This window comes from Heteronotia binoei, unplaced genomic scaffold, assembly GCF_032191835.1.
Source record: "Heteronotia binoei isolate CCM8104 ecotype False Entrance Well unplaced genomic scaffold, APGP_CSIRO_Hbin_v1 ptg000055l___fragment_3, whole genome shotgun sequence".
NCBI classification, from domain to species: Eukaryota; Metazoa; Chordata; class Lepidosauria; order Squamata; family Gekkonidae; genus Heteronotia; species Heteronotia binoei.
This window is the reverse complement of record NW_026799985.1, coordinates 422840-437829: the sequence shown is the minus strand read 5'-3', so window position 1 is coordinate 437829 and position 14990 is coordinate 422840. Positions and strand designations below refer to the sequence as shown.

Below are 14990 nucleotides of genomic sequence, written 5' to 3'. Positions count from 1 at the left end.
AAATCAGTGTTATCCAGTTAACATTAAAAAAAATTAGGGATTTCATGGGGATTTAGGGTAGTTTTATATAGAACTAGAGGTGTGGCAACTCTGTGGCTCACTGTGCCTGTGACTCAACAATGTTTAATGTTAGGTTGAACACTTCTGCCTCCTGTCAAAACAGCTGCAGCAACACCAGAAGAAACAACAGCAAAAGTGAATATCCTTTTTTGCGAACTTCAGGTAAAATTACTACTATCTTCTCACAAACCCAGTGACTTGTGCTCTGTAGTTTGAATACTGAAAGAGCCGTTATGCCCCCCACAAATTTGCTGTACAAGATCAATCATCCTTTTTTGGGGAGGATGGCAAACATTATGCTCACTTTTATGCTCAATGGGGTTCCAAAGCAGGTTACACCTGCACTAAATGAGTATCAGTGCCTCACCTACTGTCCCCCCAAAAAACTTAACTGCTGGAGGGCCCTATCTTCATAAAGGAATTTCCAGATGGAAGTCTGCTGGATGACATTATTAGCTTTGCACAATTAAAAAAAAATTATATAATTTAAAAGTATTTGGCCCCAATTCAGTCCCACTGGACAGAATGCCAAAACTCTTACTGATGGCAACTGCAGGGGATCAGTACCTTTTTTGATCTTAAAATATGCTCACATTTTCTTCTGAAATTTGACTGCATTACTTCCTGGAATACAATTTGAAACCAAAATTAAAATACCAGCTGCTTCCTAGAAATTATATAGTGCCAAACAAATTAGTTTCTACATGAGCAAAGAAAAAGAATGAGCATTCATTCACTTCTGCAAAGTAATTTTCTACACCAAACATAGCTTCTAAAAACATTCAAAGTGAACAGTAGTTAATACTGGCTTACTAACATGTATGACAGCTCATGTATAACCTCTGTTCTAGTAATGCCAGAAAGAAATTATTGTTTGTGTTGGTCTTTAACATATTTGAGCATAGTTATATGCCAGTCAACCTGAGCAAAATGTATTTATATTTTTACATTATAATACATTTAGTAACACCTGTTCAAAATTTAGGCAACTTTAACCACTCTCATATTGACTGGATAAATGCATGTTCCAGTCATGTTACTGTTACTTCTTTGTCATGACTGGAACATGCATTTATACAGTCAGATACTGCATGACTATGGAATTAAAGGAGTACTAAAGGTGGATAAGGTGACTGCTATGGTATTTGCAAATATAGGTCAGATATCTGTTCATGAATAGATATTCTCAGGAGAGGAGGATGTGTATCTTTGGCAACTTTGGATGTCATCTTTGGTGACAATGAAGTAAATTCTAGAATTTATAGAGAGATTGCAAACTAACATATCACTGGGATCAGATGGTACCCAACCTAGAGTTCTAAAGAACTCCAAATGTGAAATTGCTGATTTTCTAAGATATGCAACGTCCCTAAGATCAGCCTCCATACCAGATGACTGGAGAATGACCAATGTTATACTCTTTTTAAAAAAGGAGATCCAGAGACCAGTTTGGTGTAGTGTTTAAGAGCAGTGGACTCTAATCTGAGGTTCAGGTTTGATTCTCCACTCCTACACATGAAGCTTGCTGAGTGACCTTGGGTCAGTCCTCTTAGAACTCTCTCAGCCCCACCTACCTCACAAAGTGACTGCTGTTGGGAGAGGAAGATAAACAGGTCCAGGGCTAGGGGCGTCTGCACCTCTAGGCAGAAACCTGCTCCTCTGCCCCTTTTTTTGTTTGCGTGTGCAAAGCGTGTGAATGCCGATAACACCACAATGATGTCACTGTCACCCCCCCCCCCCCGCAACTTTGCCGAGACCTCCTGAGCCTCAGGAGACCCCAGCAAAGTCCAGAAGAGCAGTGGGTGCGCTTAGAGCATGCTCGCTGTCATCCCCCCCCCCCCCACTTTGCAGCCTCTCAAGCCTTGGAAGACCTCGGTAAAGTTTGGAAGGTCAGTGGGCATGCTTAGAGCATGCTTGCTGCCATGCCCCCCCACTGCTGCCACCCCCTGAGCCTCATTGCCACACACACCCCACTTTGCTGCGGCCTCAGGAGACCTCAGCAAAGTCAGGATAGCAGCAGCAGCAGTGTGGGCGCAGGGCATGGGGAGAGGGGGCATCTCATGGCGCCCCTAGGCCAAGTGGTGCCCTAAGCGGCAGCCTACTTGGCCTACTCCCACATGCCGGCCCTGATTGTAAGCTGCTTTGAGACTCCTTAAGGTAGAGAAAAGCAGGGTATAAAAGCCTTTAAAACTTGCTTTGGAAAAGATCTGGTTGTTTTATTTGTTACAGGTAGCACACCAGGGGGCACTTTGAGCTTGCCTGGACACTATCCAAGTAAAGATCCCTAAATCATATGTTCTGCTCTGCTACCCTCAAGTGGCAAGTATCTTGGTTTCCAATCTTGCTAGGCTATAGAAGGGAAAAGAGGTTTTCCCCTTACACTGATCTTATTTATTGCCAAACTGGTTGCAGCTCTGGGTGAGTGTCCTGTGCCCAAGTTAGAGAGTGCATCTGCGTCTAAGGAAACATGTGAAAGGGAACTAAGGTGGTTAGCATCATTCATTATATATATCTAGAGGATCAGACCTGATTTATGATACTTGGCCTCCCTTCACTCAACTCCTCCCCCTCCCCCCACTGCTTCTGCAACTTTCTTAAAATGAGATAGGTGGTTTTATTTCTAATTTATTTGAGGAAGTGAGTTCTCCAGCTCATACTGGAATAAATGCTGTTTTTAGTCTGTAAGGTGCCATGGGACTTCTGTTTTGTTTTGCCACAACAGACAGACATGGCTACCCCCCGGGGGGGGGGGGAAAGCAGCAGGACAGCTACCAGAAAATAAGTTTTATTGCAGGAAAAGTAGTGTTGTATTAGTACAAAGGCTCACAAAATCTTCCCACTCCCAAACAAAATTGTAATTCACAATGGTTTCTTCTTTTCATAAAGAAAATACAAAATATGAATCCAAACACTGAGTGTAACTTGTTGCTACTCTTTGGTCAGCAAAGGTATATGACTGGAATGAAACCAGGTGTGGGGTGTGCTTTGGTCTGGTTCACATGTGAGGTTCTCTGATGTAACATGTTACAAGTACCAGCTGTCAATAAAAGCATCATGGCAACATACACTTATTAACACATAATGGCACAACATTTTTAAAAATACTAAAATAAACTAAATGCCAACTCATTGTACAAAAAGTCACTCTTACAAAATAAGCTATGGTAAAATGAGGCATATTGTGTGTAACTACAGTATTAATGAAACTTCTTAATTGTTTTCAAATATGCTTTTCCCCCTGTGCAGCATGAATAGTGTGCACATCTGGCAGCCCTGAAACTGCTCAGTCATATTCATTTCAGCATTAATCCAAGCCAGCACCAAACAGAATTAGAAATCAGGTATCCCCTCCTAAGAAGAGAAGGTTTGCATTCAGCTGCCTACAGTAATGCAAGTACGTAGAGCACCTTTAGTTTGTAATGAATGAGGTGTTATGTGATAAACTGAGGTTATCTGAAGGAAATACAGTACAGTTCGGCCTGCAAGGTTAATGTACCACAAGCAGTCCAGGTATTTTGCTACAGTGGTTGCGCATCATCTTCTATTCTTGCCTTTCCTTGTTATGGAACTTAGTCCCTATGACTGTGAGGTGAGTGATTAATACTGAGTCTTATTGGTACTGGTATTCTGTTCATACTCATTTATGATGTCCTGATTTAAATGCTGTTTAGAAAAAGACATTGTTGTCCCTCTAGAAGTGTACTACAGTGCTCATCTGGCTCTATTATAGCATTTTGAAAAATGGTTTTTATGTTATATGGACAAACTGGCACAATTATGACAGGAAACATTTTTTAGAATCAATTGGTTTTTCTTTTTTTTTAAAGAGCCTCTTACTCATAATAGTTCAAATTGATAAAATCTCAAAGAAAAACAAGTGTGTTTCCCTTTTTTTAACATAGATTGTTAATTTCTCCATATATTACTGCATTAAAAATAAATAAAATCTTTTTTAATTTAGGAACTATAGCAAAATACCTAACATGTTAGACTGCTAACATGAAAAAAGGGTAACTCACATTTTTGTGCCATTTAGTGCCATAAGCTGACCACCTGAATGTCCATTCTAGATTTTTTAAAAATATATTTTAAATTGAGGTTATATAGAAGATACAGTAACCATGATTGGCATTGTAGTCAAAGGTTTGGAATCAGATGGCCATTCTGCAGACAGAATGGAGATTATACAGAGGTCTTTATCCATTATAGTCTTTGGTCTTTACAAAAACCAAAACATTGATTTCTCTAAAGCTTTTGAAAAGCAAAATATCTTCAGGTGGATAAGTACATGAATAGAAGTGGGTCATTCATGAAGTGGAACTTAGTAGTGGAGGTTTTAGTAGAGTTCAACGTAAAGCCTCATTTTAAGAGCTTCTCCAAGCTCTCCTAGGAGGTAGTTGTCCTCATTTCTTTCTTCCAGTTTCTTTAGTTCATTCTTTTTGTAGAGAGGAATGCTAATGATTTCCAGTGTGTAAGGGCCAGGCACAGCCTGTTTTTTAGCAACCTCAAGATAACTGAGCCCATCCACCTGGTGTATTCGGAAGATACTATCATTACCAGAAGAGACAATGTAGCGAACATGGTTTGTGAGGAGCTGTATTGCAGGCATGAGATCTAGGATGTGTTCCTTACTGCCAAGTGTTGAGATGTTCAACTTCATCTTCAATGGATGATCAATGTCCAAACTTTCCAAATTGATCTGTTCAACCAGAAGTGCAAGTTTAGGGCAAAAGACTTAGACAAAACTGCCTTATCCCATAATTCTTCCCCTGAATCCCATATGCAAGTAGAGATAAGTTTTATTAACAAATAAAAATACAAGCCTTTGTACAAAGCCCAATAAATTAATTTAATCATATGACTAAAGGAAAAGTATAGGTTTTTGTAAGACCCAAGGAAAAGTTTCACATTTCCAACGTTCAAAATATCAACAAGGAATTTTTATATCCAATAACAGCACTGGATATTATGGATAGAGAACGATGAAATAAACTGTGCTGGCAGAATAAAGTGATGAAGAACCAGATTAAGGATGCTTCAAAATCTAAAATCATAAATTTCATTTTGACTGAATGGTATGGCCATATGAAAGTCAGTATGACACAGACTTCCCCTGGAAACCTTTGTTCTTATTAGAAGTTCCTATTACACTGATTACTCATTTATTACTTCTCATACAGTCAGTCCAGAACTTTTGTTCTGCATTTTATTAAGCTCAGAAATACAGAACATGAAAACTTCTTTGAAACAGGAAAGGCAGAACTATCTACATAATTCTATATTCCTGCCATGGGAACTAACATAGATTGATGGCACCAGTGGACAGAACGGTAGTCATCTTGATGTTCAATAGTGGTTGTTTCTCTCCCTCTTCTGGCAAATTTTCCACCATAGGTAGGAGGAACAGATCAGCAATCCTATTTGGCTGGGACTTAATTCAGGAACATAAACTATAAACCAGCTGAACTTTTTACAATACTTGTTTACCTTATCAAGCTCAGTTTCACTGATGCTCCTTTTCCTTCTGTTGTCTTTCTTGGAGTAACCATTAATTTTACATTCATAACATGCTTCAGGAGACAAGGCATTCTCTTCATCACCATCTAGTGGCAGATACTGGCCTTTATTAAATCCCAACCCTGAGACACAATGTCTGTTGAAAAAACAATTATGTTATACTCAGAAGACTAAGTGGAGCCTGAGGAGGACAGGGTTTGGGGAGGGGAGGGACTTTGATAAGGAGTCCAACTTCCGAAGTGACCATCTTCTCCCGGTGAACTGATCTATGTTGCCTGGAGAGAGGTTGTAATAGCAGGAGATACCTAATTACCACCTGGAGGCTGCCAACCCTAGCTAGGATTATGGTGTTAAGAGAACAATGGGAACAGCAAACTATCCAAGACTAGGTATACTATAAGCAATGCAGAAGGTGGGTTACATGGCACAGATACTGCAGTAAAAAGGTGACATCTGCAATAACCATTGCAGTGTTCAGCACAGTGTTCAACACTGCAATACTGCTGATGAGGCATGTTCATGACTGATGAGGCATGTTTGTGATGGACTGAAAGCAGTCTGCATAAGTGAGAGTTGAGAAGCTCACTCTGTTTAGCTGAGCTGCTTCCATGATAACAAATGTATCAAGTAGAAGGAGGCAGCTGTGGGAGAAATCTCCTTTGTGTTCAGTTGACTTTGAAGTGGAGATTGGACTGAGAGCAGACTGAGTGGGAGTTCAGTTCAGTTCCTGAGACAGAGCTGGTTGTGATTTAGAGCTTTTGTCTCTGTGAGAGTTGATCTGTGAGATCCATTTTAACTTGCATTTTCTGCCTGCCAACTGATTATTACAAACAATCCTTTGATATTATTTTCTTCCTTCTAAGCCTTTCTGTACATAATAAATCTATTATTTGGTTTGAACTTTAAAATGCTATCAGTGCCTTTATTATTTCTGACAAGGTTAATTTTGGGTTCTCCTGAGGTACTAGGTAAAGGTGACAAAATTCAAAGTGGTCCCTTTTTTACCCACTGACCCTCACAACTGTCTACTAGCATCATTTGATATACTTCTGTATGTACACTTATGAGCTCCTGGGTTTGCAGCAGTTAATTTTGAAGATCTGGTCTCTTGTCTCAAATGCAAGCATGCACTGGGATATAGAGTAGACTGGAACAAGATTGAGAGTACTGTACTGTGAAAGACAGGAGGCTGTCCAATCCTGAAAAGAAAAACAGCCAACCAGCCATTTTACACCTGAGCCTATGGAAGTACCAGTTATTGTTCAGATGGAGGATAGCATGCTAGAGGGAATCTGCTTCAGCAAGAGAACAGAGGGATTAAAGGCCAGCTCTGCCTGGTAGCATGGCACAGTGATTTAACTACACCTCTGTGTGAAGACAGATTACCTGCTTGTGAGACCGTCTCTGGTGGTGAGCAGACCTGACACAATTTAGTCTGACTTTTGGGAAATGGAAGGCTGGTGTGGGTGGAGTCCTCTGTGTGTGGGTGTGAAAGTACCCCACTTGGTAGCTAGGCAGTGAAAGCTTGTTTGTAACTGTAAGCATTAAGGGAAATTCAAATTACAACTTGAAGCCATAACTAGCTTAAGTTTAAGTGACTTCTGGGACTGCCTGAAGACCTGTGCTGTCAAACAACATTTTAAAAACAACCTGTACATAAATCATATTTGTTATTTTTATACAACTCCTGCCTCAGTAATCTCTGTGTCCTTCTTCCTCATTGAAAGATATACCTCATAGCACTGAAATCAAAGCCTTTAACCTCCTACCCCCCTCCACTACACCCTATAACTAAGGGGGAAGTTTTATTTTAAAGACCCCAGTCCCCCCACCCCACCCCACCCCCCCAAAAAGCCCCAAGGTGGTGTGGATCCACTTGGTTGATTTATAGAAACCTGTCACATCTATCCTTGCAATATTACACAGAGCTATTAACACAAGAGAAGTCATTTTGTATCAGGACAATGGCCCATCCAATCCAACACAGTGTCACACAGTGGCAAAATCCTGATGCCATCAGGAGGTCCACCAGTGAGACCAGAACTCCAGAGGCCCTGTAGTGTATCGGCAGCCATACGCGCCATGCGCAGAGGCGACTGGGCTGTCCCTGGCGCCTCCAGTGTGGGGCGCGAAATCCCCCGCCAATCACCAGCTGTGGCGGGAAGTTTAACGGGTCAGGATTGGCCTGACCTGTCCAGTAGGCTGTACCGGGGATTGTACATAAGCGGGACCCGGCCCGCGTGTTCCCTCTCTTGCAACGTGCTCCGAATAAAGAATGTTGCCCTACTCGTGTCTCCAGATTGAGTACGTTACAGGCCCTCTCACTGTTGCCCTCCAAACACCAAGAATACAGAGCATCACTGCCCTATACTTTAACACTTGCGTCCTAACAGTTGTTACAAAAAAAATTATCAAACCTATTTTAGAAGTGGATGACCCATATGAATTTTCTCAATACAATAATAGCTTGAGCTACTTGATCCTTGTAAGGGAGTAGGATTTAGCCATGCTGTAAAACATGTTGTGATATGCTTAGCAATATAATAAACTAGGAATAAGGCCCATTGTGAAGAAAAATACAACAGGCTCTAGAAAGAGGCTCTGGGCAAGTGCTCCCCCCTTCCTGTCTTCCCACCCACCCAAGTGAAGGTATTCACCTCCCCACCTCAAGGGGAGCTGATCTTTGCCATCTAGAGAGCAGTTCTTAATTTTGAATGACCTCCAGCCCTCACCTTGAGATTGGCAACAGTGGTTCCTCAGTAGAAAATGGCTGGTTTGGAAGGTAGAATGTATGGTGTTGTACCTGTCTGAGGTCCCACACCTCCTCAAACTCCACCCGTTCCAGGCTCCACCCCTTGCATCTCCAGGAATTTCCTAACAGAGATGGCAACCCTATCTCCTTCTCTTTATCTCCCCCTCTGACTTCAGCTTTCCATCATCTCCCCCCTCTCTGCAACCACTACCTAGGAAAAGGACAATGTTTCTCCAAAGTGGTGAGACCAAAGCAGCTTACATTGTTTTCCTCGCCCTCTTTTGATCTGCACAACAACCCTTTGAGGTAGGTTAAGTCGAAAGTCTGTGAGTGGTCGAGGCCCCGTGCCTGTCTTCGGATTTAATCCTGGATCACTTCAGCCCACTCAGCCTGGAGGAAGTTGACGGAATTCTCTCCTCTGCACGCCCTACAACTTGCGATTTGGACCCATGCCCCTCCTGGCTAATTAAATCCTGCCTGAGGGAGCTTGAATGTCCTTTACGGGACATCATAAATAGATCCCTCTCGGAGGGGCGCTTTCCATCATCTCTAAAAGAGGCTTTGGTCCGTCCCCTCTTGAAAAAAAGTACAGCGGATCCGGCCGAATTGGCAAACTACCAACCGGTCTCTAATTTACCATTTTTAGGTAAAATTAGAGAGGGCAGTGGCGTCGCAGTTGCAGAGCTTTCTGGATGACGCTTCCATCCTAGACCCTTGCCAGTCCGGCTTTCGCCCGGGTTACGGGACGGAGACAGCACTGGTCGCCCTGGTAGATGATCTCCAACGGCACCTGGATCGGGGCGGTGTGGCGGCGCTGATGTTGTTGGACCTGTCGGCTGCGTTCGACACGGTCGACCATCGGCTACTGACCCGCCGCCTCGCCGATGTAGGGGTGAGGGGGTCTGCCTTACAATGGCTTGCCTCCTTCCTGGAGGATCGGGGACAAAGGGTGGCAATTGGGGGCGAGCTGTCCCAGAGGCGCACACTGGATTGCGGAGTGCCTCAGGGGGCAGTTCTCTCACCAATGTTATTTAATATCTACATGCGCCCCCTTGCCCAGATTGCCAGGAGACATGGACTTGGGTGCCATCAATATGCAGATGACACCCAGCTCTATCTGCTAATGGACGGCCGGCCTGACTGCGTCCCAGAGAATTTAGACCGGGCCCTGCAGGATTTGGCAACCTGGTTGAGGAAGAACGGGCTGAAACTGAATCCAGCGAAGACAGAAGTCCTTTGTCTGGGTCGGGGCGCTCGGGGAGGGGAAATACTTCTCCCGGTCTTCGACGGGGCGCCGTTGAAAGCGGCGCACCGAGTTAAGAGCCTGGGAGTTTTACTGGAGCCTGCATTATCAATGGAGGCCCAGATTGCAGCCACTGCCAAGTCAGCCTTCTTCCATCTAAGGCGGGCAAAGCAGTTGGCTCCCTTCCTAGAGCGCCAAGATCTGGCAATGGTGCTTCATGCAACGGTCACCTCGAGACTGGATTACTGTAATGCCCTCTACATGGGGCTGCCTCTGTGCCGAACCCGGAAGCTGCAACTGGTGCAGAACGCAGCGGCTAGACTGTTGCTGGGACTCCCTAAATGGGAGCACATACAGCCTGGGCTGCGTGAACTGCACTGGCTGCCAGTTACATACCGGGTTCGTTACAAAGTGCTGGTCATTACCTTTAAAGCCCTATATGGTCGAGGACCTGTCTACCTTAGGGACCATCTCTCCTCATATGAACCCCAGAGAGCACTGAGGTCAGCCGGGAAAAACCTGCTGACTGTCCCCGGACCGAGAGAGGTGAAGCTGCAAAGCACCCATAACCGGGCCTTCTCCTCTGTAGCCCCGAGCCTATGGAACCAACTTCCAGAGGAAATGCGGGCCCTGCGGGACCTAGAACAGTTCCGCAGGGCCTGCAAGACCTTCCTCTTCAGACTGGCTTTCCCTGATCGAAATGGAAATTGCGAAGGAAACCGCCATCAGAAAAAGTAAACATAGCACTAGCACTTTTAAAAATTAACTTAATTTTAAAGCTTAATCAGATTTTAAGTAAATGCTGATAATGTTTAATGTAGTTTTAATCACTTGTATAATTCAACTCTGAACCATGTTGTTAGCCGCCCTGAGCCTGCTCCGGCGGGGAGGGCGGGATACAAATAAAATTTGTTGTTGTTGTTGTTGTTGTTGTCTGAAATCACCCTGCCAACTTCCATAGCAAGAGCCTGGGACTGGCAGACCCTGCTCTGAAGGCCTAACCCCTATGCCTTCCTCAAACTACACCACAAAACCTCCAGGAATTTCCCACCAACCTTGAACTGGAAGCCCTAGTCAGGACTGGCCCCAATGAGTTCTTCTTCAGAGGCCTTTAGTGATAACTTTCAGACCAACACTGTCTCTCATATAACATTGTTGGTCTTAAGCACAGGACTTCAATCTCTCTCTCTCTCTCTCTCTCTGTCTTGCTTTCCCTCCCTCCTTCCCAATCTCTCTCTCTGTATCTGGCCTGCTGCAACCAGATGCCATTTTCTCCCATCTCTGGCTGTTTCTCTTCCAGAGGAGGACAGGGAGGAGTCCTCAGCCAATCGAAGGAAGGTTTTCTCTGGCTCTTCCCTTCTCCTCCCTCCCTCAGCCAATTGAGGGAATGGGTTCTTTCTCTCCTTCAGTGGCTCAATCCTTGTCTGTCCTGGGGCTGGAGGGTGGGGGTTGCTCTCCAATGAGATTGAGTGACAGGCAGCTCAGCCAGTGGCTGGAGGGTGGGGGGTTGCTCTCCACTGAGATTGAGCAACAAGCAGCTCAGTCAATGGGAGATTAGGCGAATCCATGACCAGTCTGCCTGGAGAATTATAGGGGAGATGCTGTCCTATTGGGGAGACAATCATATACTTACCCTTGTCCAACTCTGTAATATCCAGGTGGGCACCCACAGAGATATCCACCTTCTGTATTGGAACAGCCATAATTGCATGGATTCTTAGCAGAGGAACATTCATTTACATCATGGCATGCACTTGAGAACTGGTCATAAGAAAATCCAGAGGGGCATGCACATTTATAGCTTCCAAGTGTGTTGTAGCATGAAGCCGAGCCACAAATATTAGGATTTGAGCATTCATTTTCATCTGTTAGACATATGAAAACATTTCTTTTATTGACACAAAAGAGTCTACCAGGAGAATACTGATCAAACCACAGCTTTCAGTATTCAGTGATCAAAATTTCCCAAATAAATAAATTCCTGAATTCCTAATTTTAAAGTGTTTGGAATACAGATTACTCTTGTTATCTGAAGAAATACAACATTTCTAATCAAGCATGTTTCAGTATAGTAATGGGTAAATATCCTGCCAGGGTGATGGTAAATTGTGGGACAAAGTGAAGGTACATGGGGGAAGTAAATGAAGCAGCCCCTCATTTGTTGTTTTCAGGATTGCAGAGGCTAATGGATGTGCCCTCCATACTAAAAGATACAGTGTCTCTCTCACTTCTTGCAAATGCTGGGTTCCAGAGTGCTCAAATCCACAAAAAACAATAAGACCAAGCAGGGCTTTTTGGGTAGCAGGAACTCCTTTGCGTGTTAGGTTACACCCCCCTCTTGTAGCCAATCCTCCAAGCTTACAGGACTCTTCTTACAGGGCCTACTGTAAGCTCTTGGAGGATTGGCTACAGCAGGGGGTGTAGCCTAATATGCAAAGGAGTTCCTGCTACAGAAAAAGCCCTGTGACCAAGGAACAAATTAGTAAGAGCTAGCTTTTTATATATACAGATTGATGAAAAGGTTTGTATATTTGGTCCAATAGATATGGGGGCAGTATCTGCAGTCCTCGAAAGAAAAAGACAGTGCATGCCACCTTCCCCTTTCAAAGCTCTGTCAGTGATGCCTTTACCAGAACAGTATCCCCAAATATATCACTACAATTTCTTCAATGTGAACAAATGGCACCCATTCATTTATAGGAAAGAAGTGAGGTTAAGACAAAACCGAGGTAAAGACCTGCCACAGGTTCTGTCACAATAGAATGTGACAGAATATTGGAACTGGTTTTTATAAATGTAGATATGCCTTTTTTCATTGGGAATACTAGTCAAAAATATAAAAGCAATTAAAAACAGTTAAAGTGTCTGACAAACAATATAATATAATTTAGCCATGTTATATGAATGGATAAAATTATCAAAATTTTGCAACTGATAATCCTATTAACATTAACCTGTACAATATACAATCATATAAATTCATAGTCTAACAACATTCACTGTTTCCAGATTCTAATTTGAAACTTGGTATGCTAATCTTACTTTTCAGTCATGCACAACTTGAATTCTGGAATATTGTGTTTGCAAAATAGTCTTACCAACACACTGATTCCATTGGTAATGCTGAACATATCCTTGTGGACAACCACATCTGTAGCCACCAAGAATGTTTTGGCAACCATGTTGACACCTATGGTTTCCTTCACACTCATTTACATCTGTAATGAAACATAGCATGGTAAAAGCAAAACAAGTAAAAGTTAAGCAATTAGATATTCAGAAAATTGTTTAAAGCTGAAATAATACGCATATTTACTTGTAAATAAACTACACAGAATTTATTTCTTAGTAAATATGCATAGGATTGAACTATACACAATCTTAACAACACTTTTTCACATAAACATGAAGGGTTCCCAGGTATAACTCAGGTAATTTCTGGGGACTTTGGGAGTGGAGCCAGGAGACTTCCCCATTCAAAAATAAATAAATTAATAAATACAGCACTGCAATTCCCCATGATACAGCCATTTCATCCTCTTTTTTGCCTTTTTTGTTCTCCAGTAGCTGCACTCTCACTAAATTAAAGTGAATATACACTCTTACACACAAAGCAGCCAAAACAGACAGTTTGTATGCCCACACTTTTGTGATCTTCCTGGGACAATGGTATTACTCACCAGAGTTACTGAATGTAACAATCTGCTGTATTCCAGCCAATTTAAGGAGAGAGAGGTGGAGCTTTTCTCTATCCCATAATCATGTTCTAGTTAACTCTTTACTATCCCTTTCACTATACGAACAGCTTCTGAAAGGAATGCAAAATGGAGGGACTGTGCTTCTTCCTCTCTTACACACATGGTTCTGCCTGCTTGCCCTGCCCCCATGAGTGTCAGTTTCACTGAGATTTAAAGGCGCACGCCTTCCAAAATACAAACAGTTTGCTAGCTACAAAATTTGCCTGAGATCTAACAGCACATTGCGTCTGTTGGGGTGAGGCTTCAACACAGCAGGGAGGAGCTTGCAAAACTGAGGATATCCCACCCAGACTTTGGGACTAGAAAGCCTAGAAACATGCAAACTTCTCTGATCTCCCTGGGAAAATGCACAAACTCTGCTTTAAAAACTTCACTGAAACAGCTCTACAGCTTCTTGGGGATACCTGTTCCATTGTCTAGTTGACTACTAAAAGAAGTAAATATGCTATCTAAATGTCCTTTATTGCTGCTTAAATACACTGCTTCATATTCTTCCTTCAGTCACCTTGATAAATAGTTGACCTCCTTCATGAAATTAATATTTGAACACTTTTGTCTTTTTAAAAACCTAAATATATTTGGTTTCTGGCCTCTTTTATAATTTTCTCATGTGTCTGAAATTCATCACTATTATCTTTGTGTTTCTTCTCAGAATCTTTCCCTGTTTGAAACTTTATTAAAATAACTATAAATCTGAATAATGAACTTGCCTAACATCCAAGTTAAAACACAACATCCTCTAAAAATTGTAAAACATCGAAGAAAAGAGTGTAATAGCTATTATACAGGATAGTAACATACACATTATGCCTCAAAAACCTTATGGGCCAAATGATGAAGATTTCATCCTGAAGACAAGAAGACATGGGACTATCCTTCCTATCTTACATTAATGGAAACACACACAATGTGATACTCAGGATGTTGCATCAACTATCCATTTTAGTTCACCTTTCTCTTCTTCCATTTCAATGTGGAACCAGACCAGACACTTTTTGTGTGAGGTCAAGAAAGAGGGATTCTGGTGGTTAGCACCTCAATAACCAAGGAGCACAACTAAGCCTAATATCATCAGGAAACAGTTTGAATATGGCATGAGGAGCTAACTAGAATACAATCATCCACATTTTTGAACTAAAAATTCTGATGAACTATAGCTAGCTAACCTAACTATCCAAATTTTACAATGTTGTTGCAATGATGTCTCATAAATGAACATAGATTCAGGTGGGTAGCCATGTTGGTTTGAAGCAGCAAACTGAGTCCAGGGGCATCTTTAAGACCAGCAAAGTTTAATTTAAAATGTAAGGGAAGCCATCTTGGATCAAGCCCAATGGCCCATCCAGTCCAACACTGTGTCACACAGTGCCCCAAACCAGTAGGAGGGTCCACCAGTGGGTCCACAACTCAGAAGCCCTCCTGCTATTGCCTCTATGCTCCAAGAATACAGAGCATCACTACCCAAGACATAATGTTTCATTTATACTTTGTGGCTAATAGCCACTGATGGACATCTGTTCCATATGTTTATCTAACCTCCTCTTGAAGCTATCAATGCTTTTATCTGCCAGCACTTTCTGTGGCAGTGAATTCCACATGTTATTTGGGTGAATAAGTACTTCTTTTTATATGTTCTAAACCTACTACTAATTAATTTCAT

General features: G+C 42.4%; 1 protein-coding gene across 1 annotated transcript in view; it reads right to left on the bottom strand.

The window, feature by feature from the left end:
* Positions 1–3298: 3298 nt before the first annotated feature.
* The window catches only part of FBN2 (fibrillin 2), a 363281-nt gene continuing 351589 nt past the window's right edge, over positions 3299–14990 (bottom strand). The window contains exons 62-65 of the mRNA XM_060263402.1: positions 12671–12790; positions 11206–11437; positions 5548–5713; positions 3299–4759 (exon numbers count right to left, since the gene is read on the bottom strand). Coding sequence (XP_060119385.1) covers positions 4397–4759; positions 5548–5713; positions 11206–11437; positions 12671–12790 — 881 coding nt within the window. The 3' untranslated portion in view covers positions 3299–4396. The remainder of the gene's footprint in view (positions 4760–5547; positions 5714–11205; positions 11438–12670; positions 12791–14990) is intronic.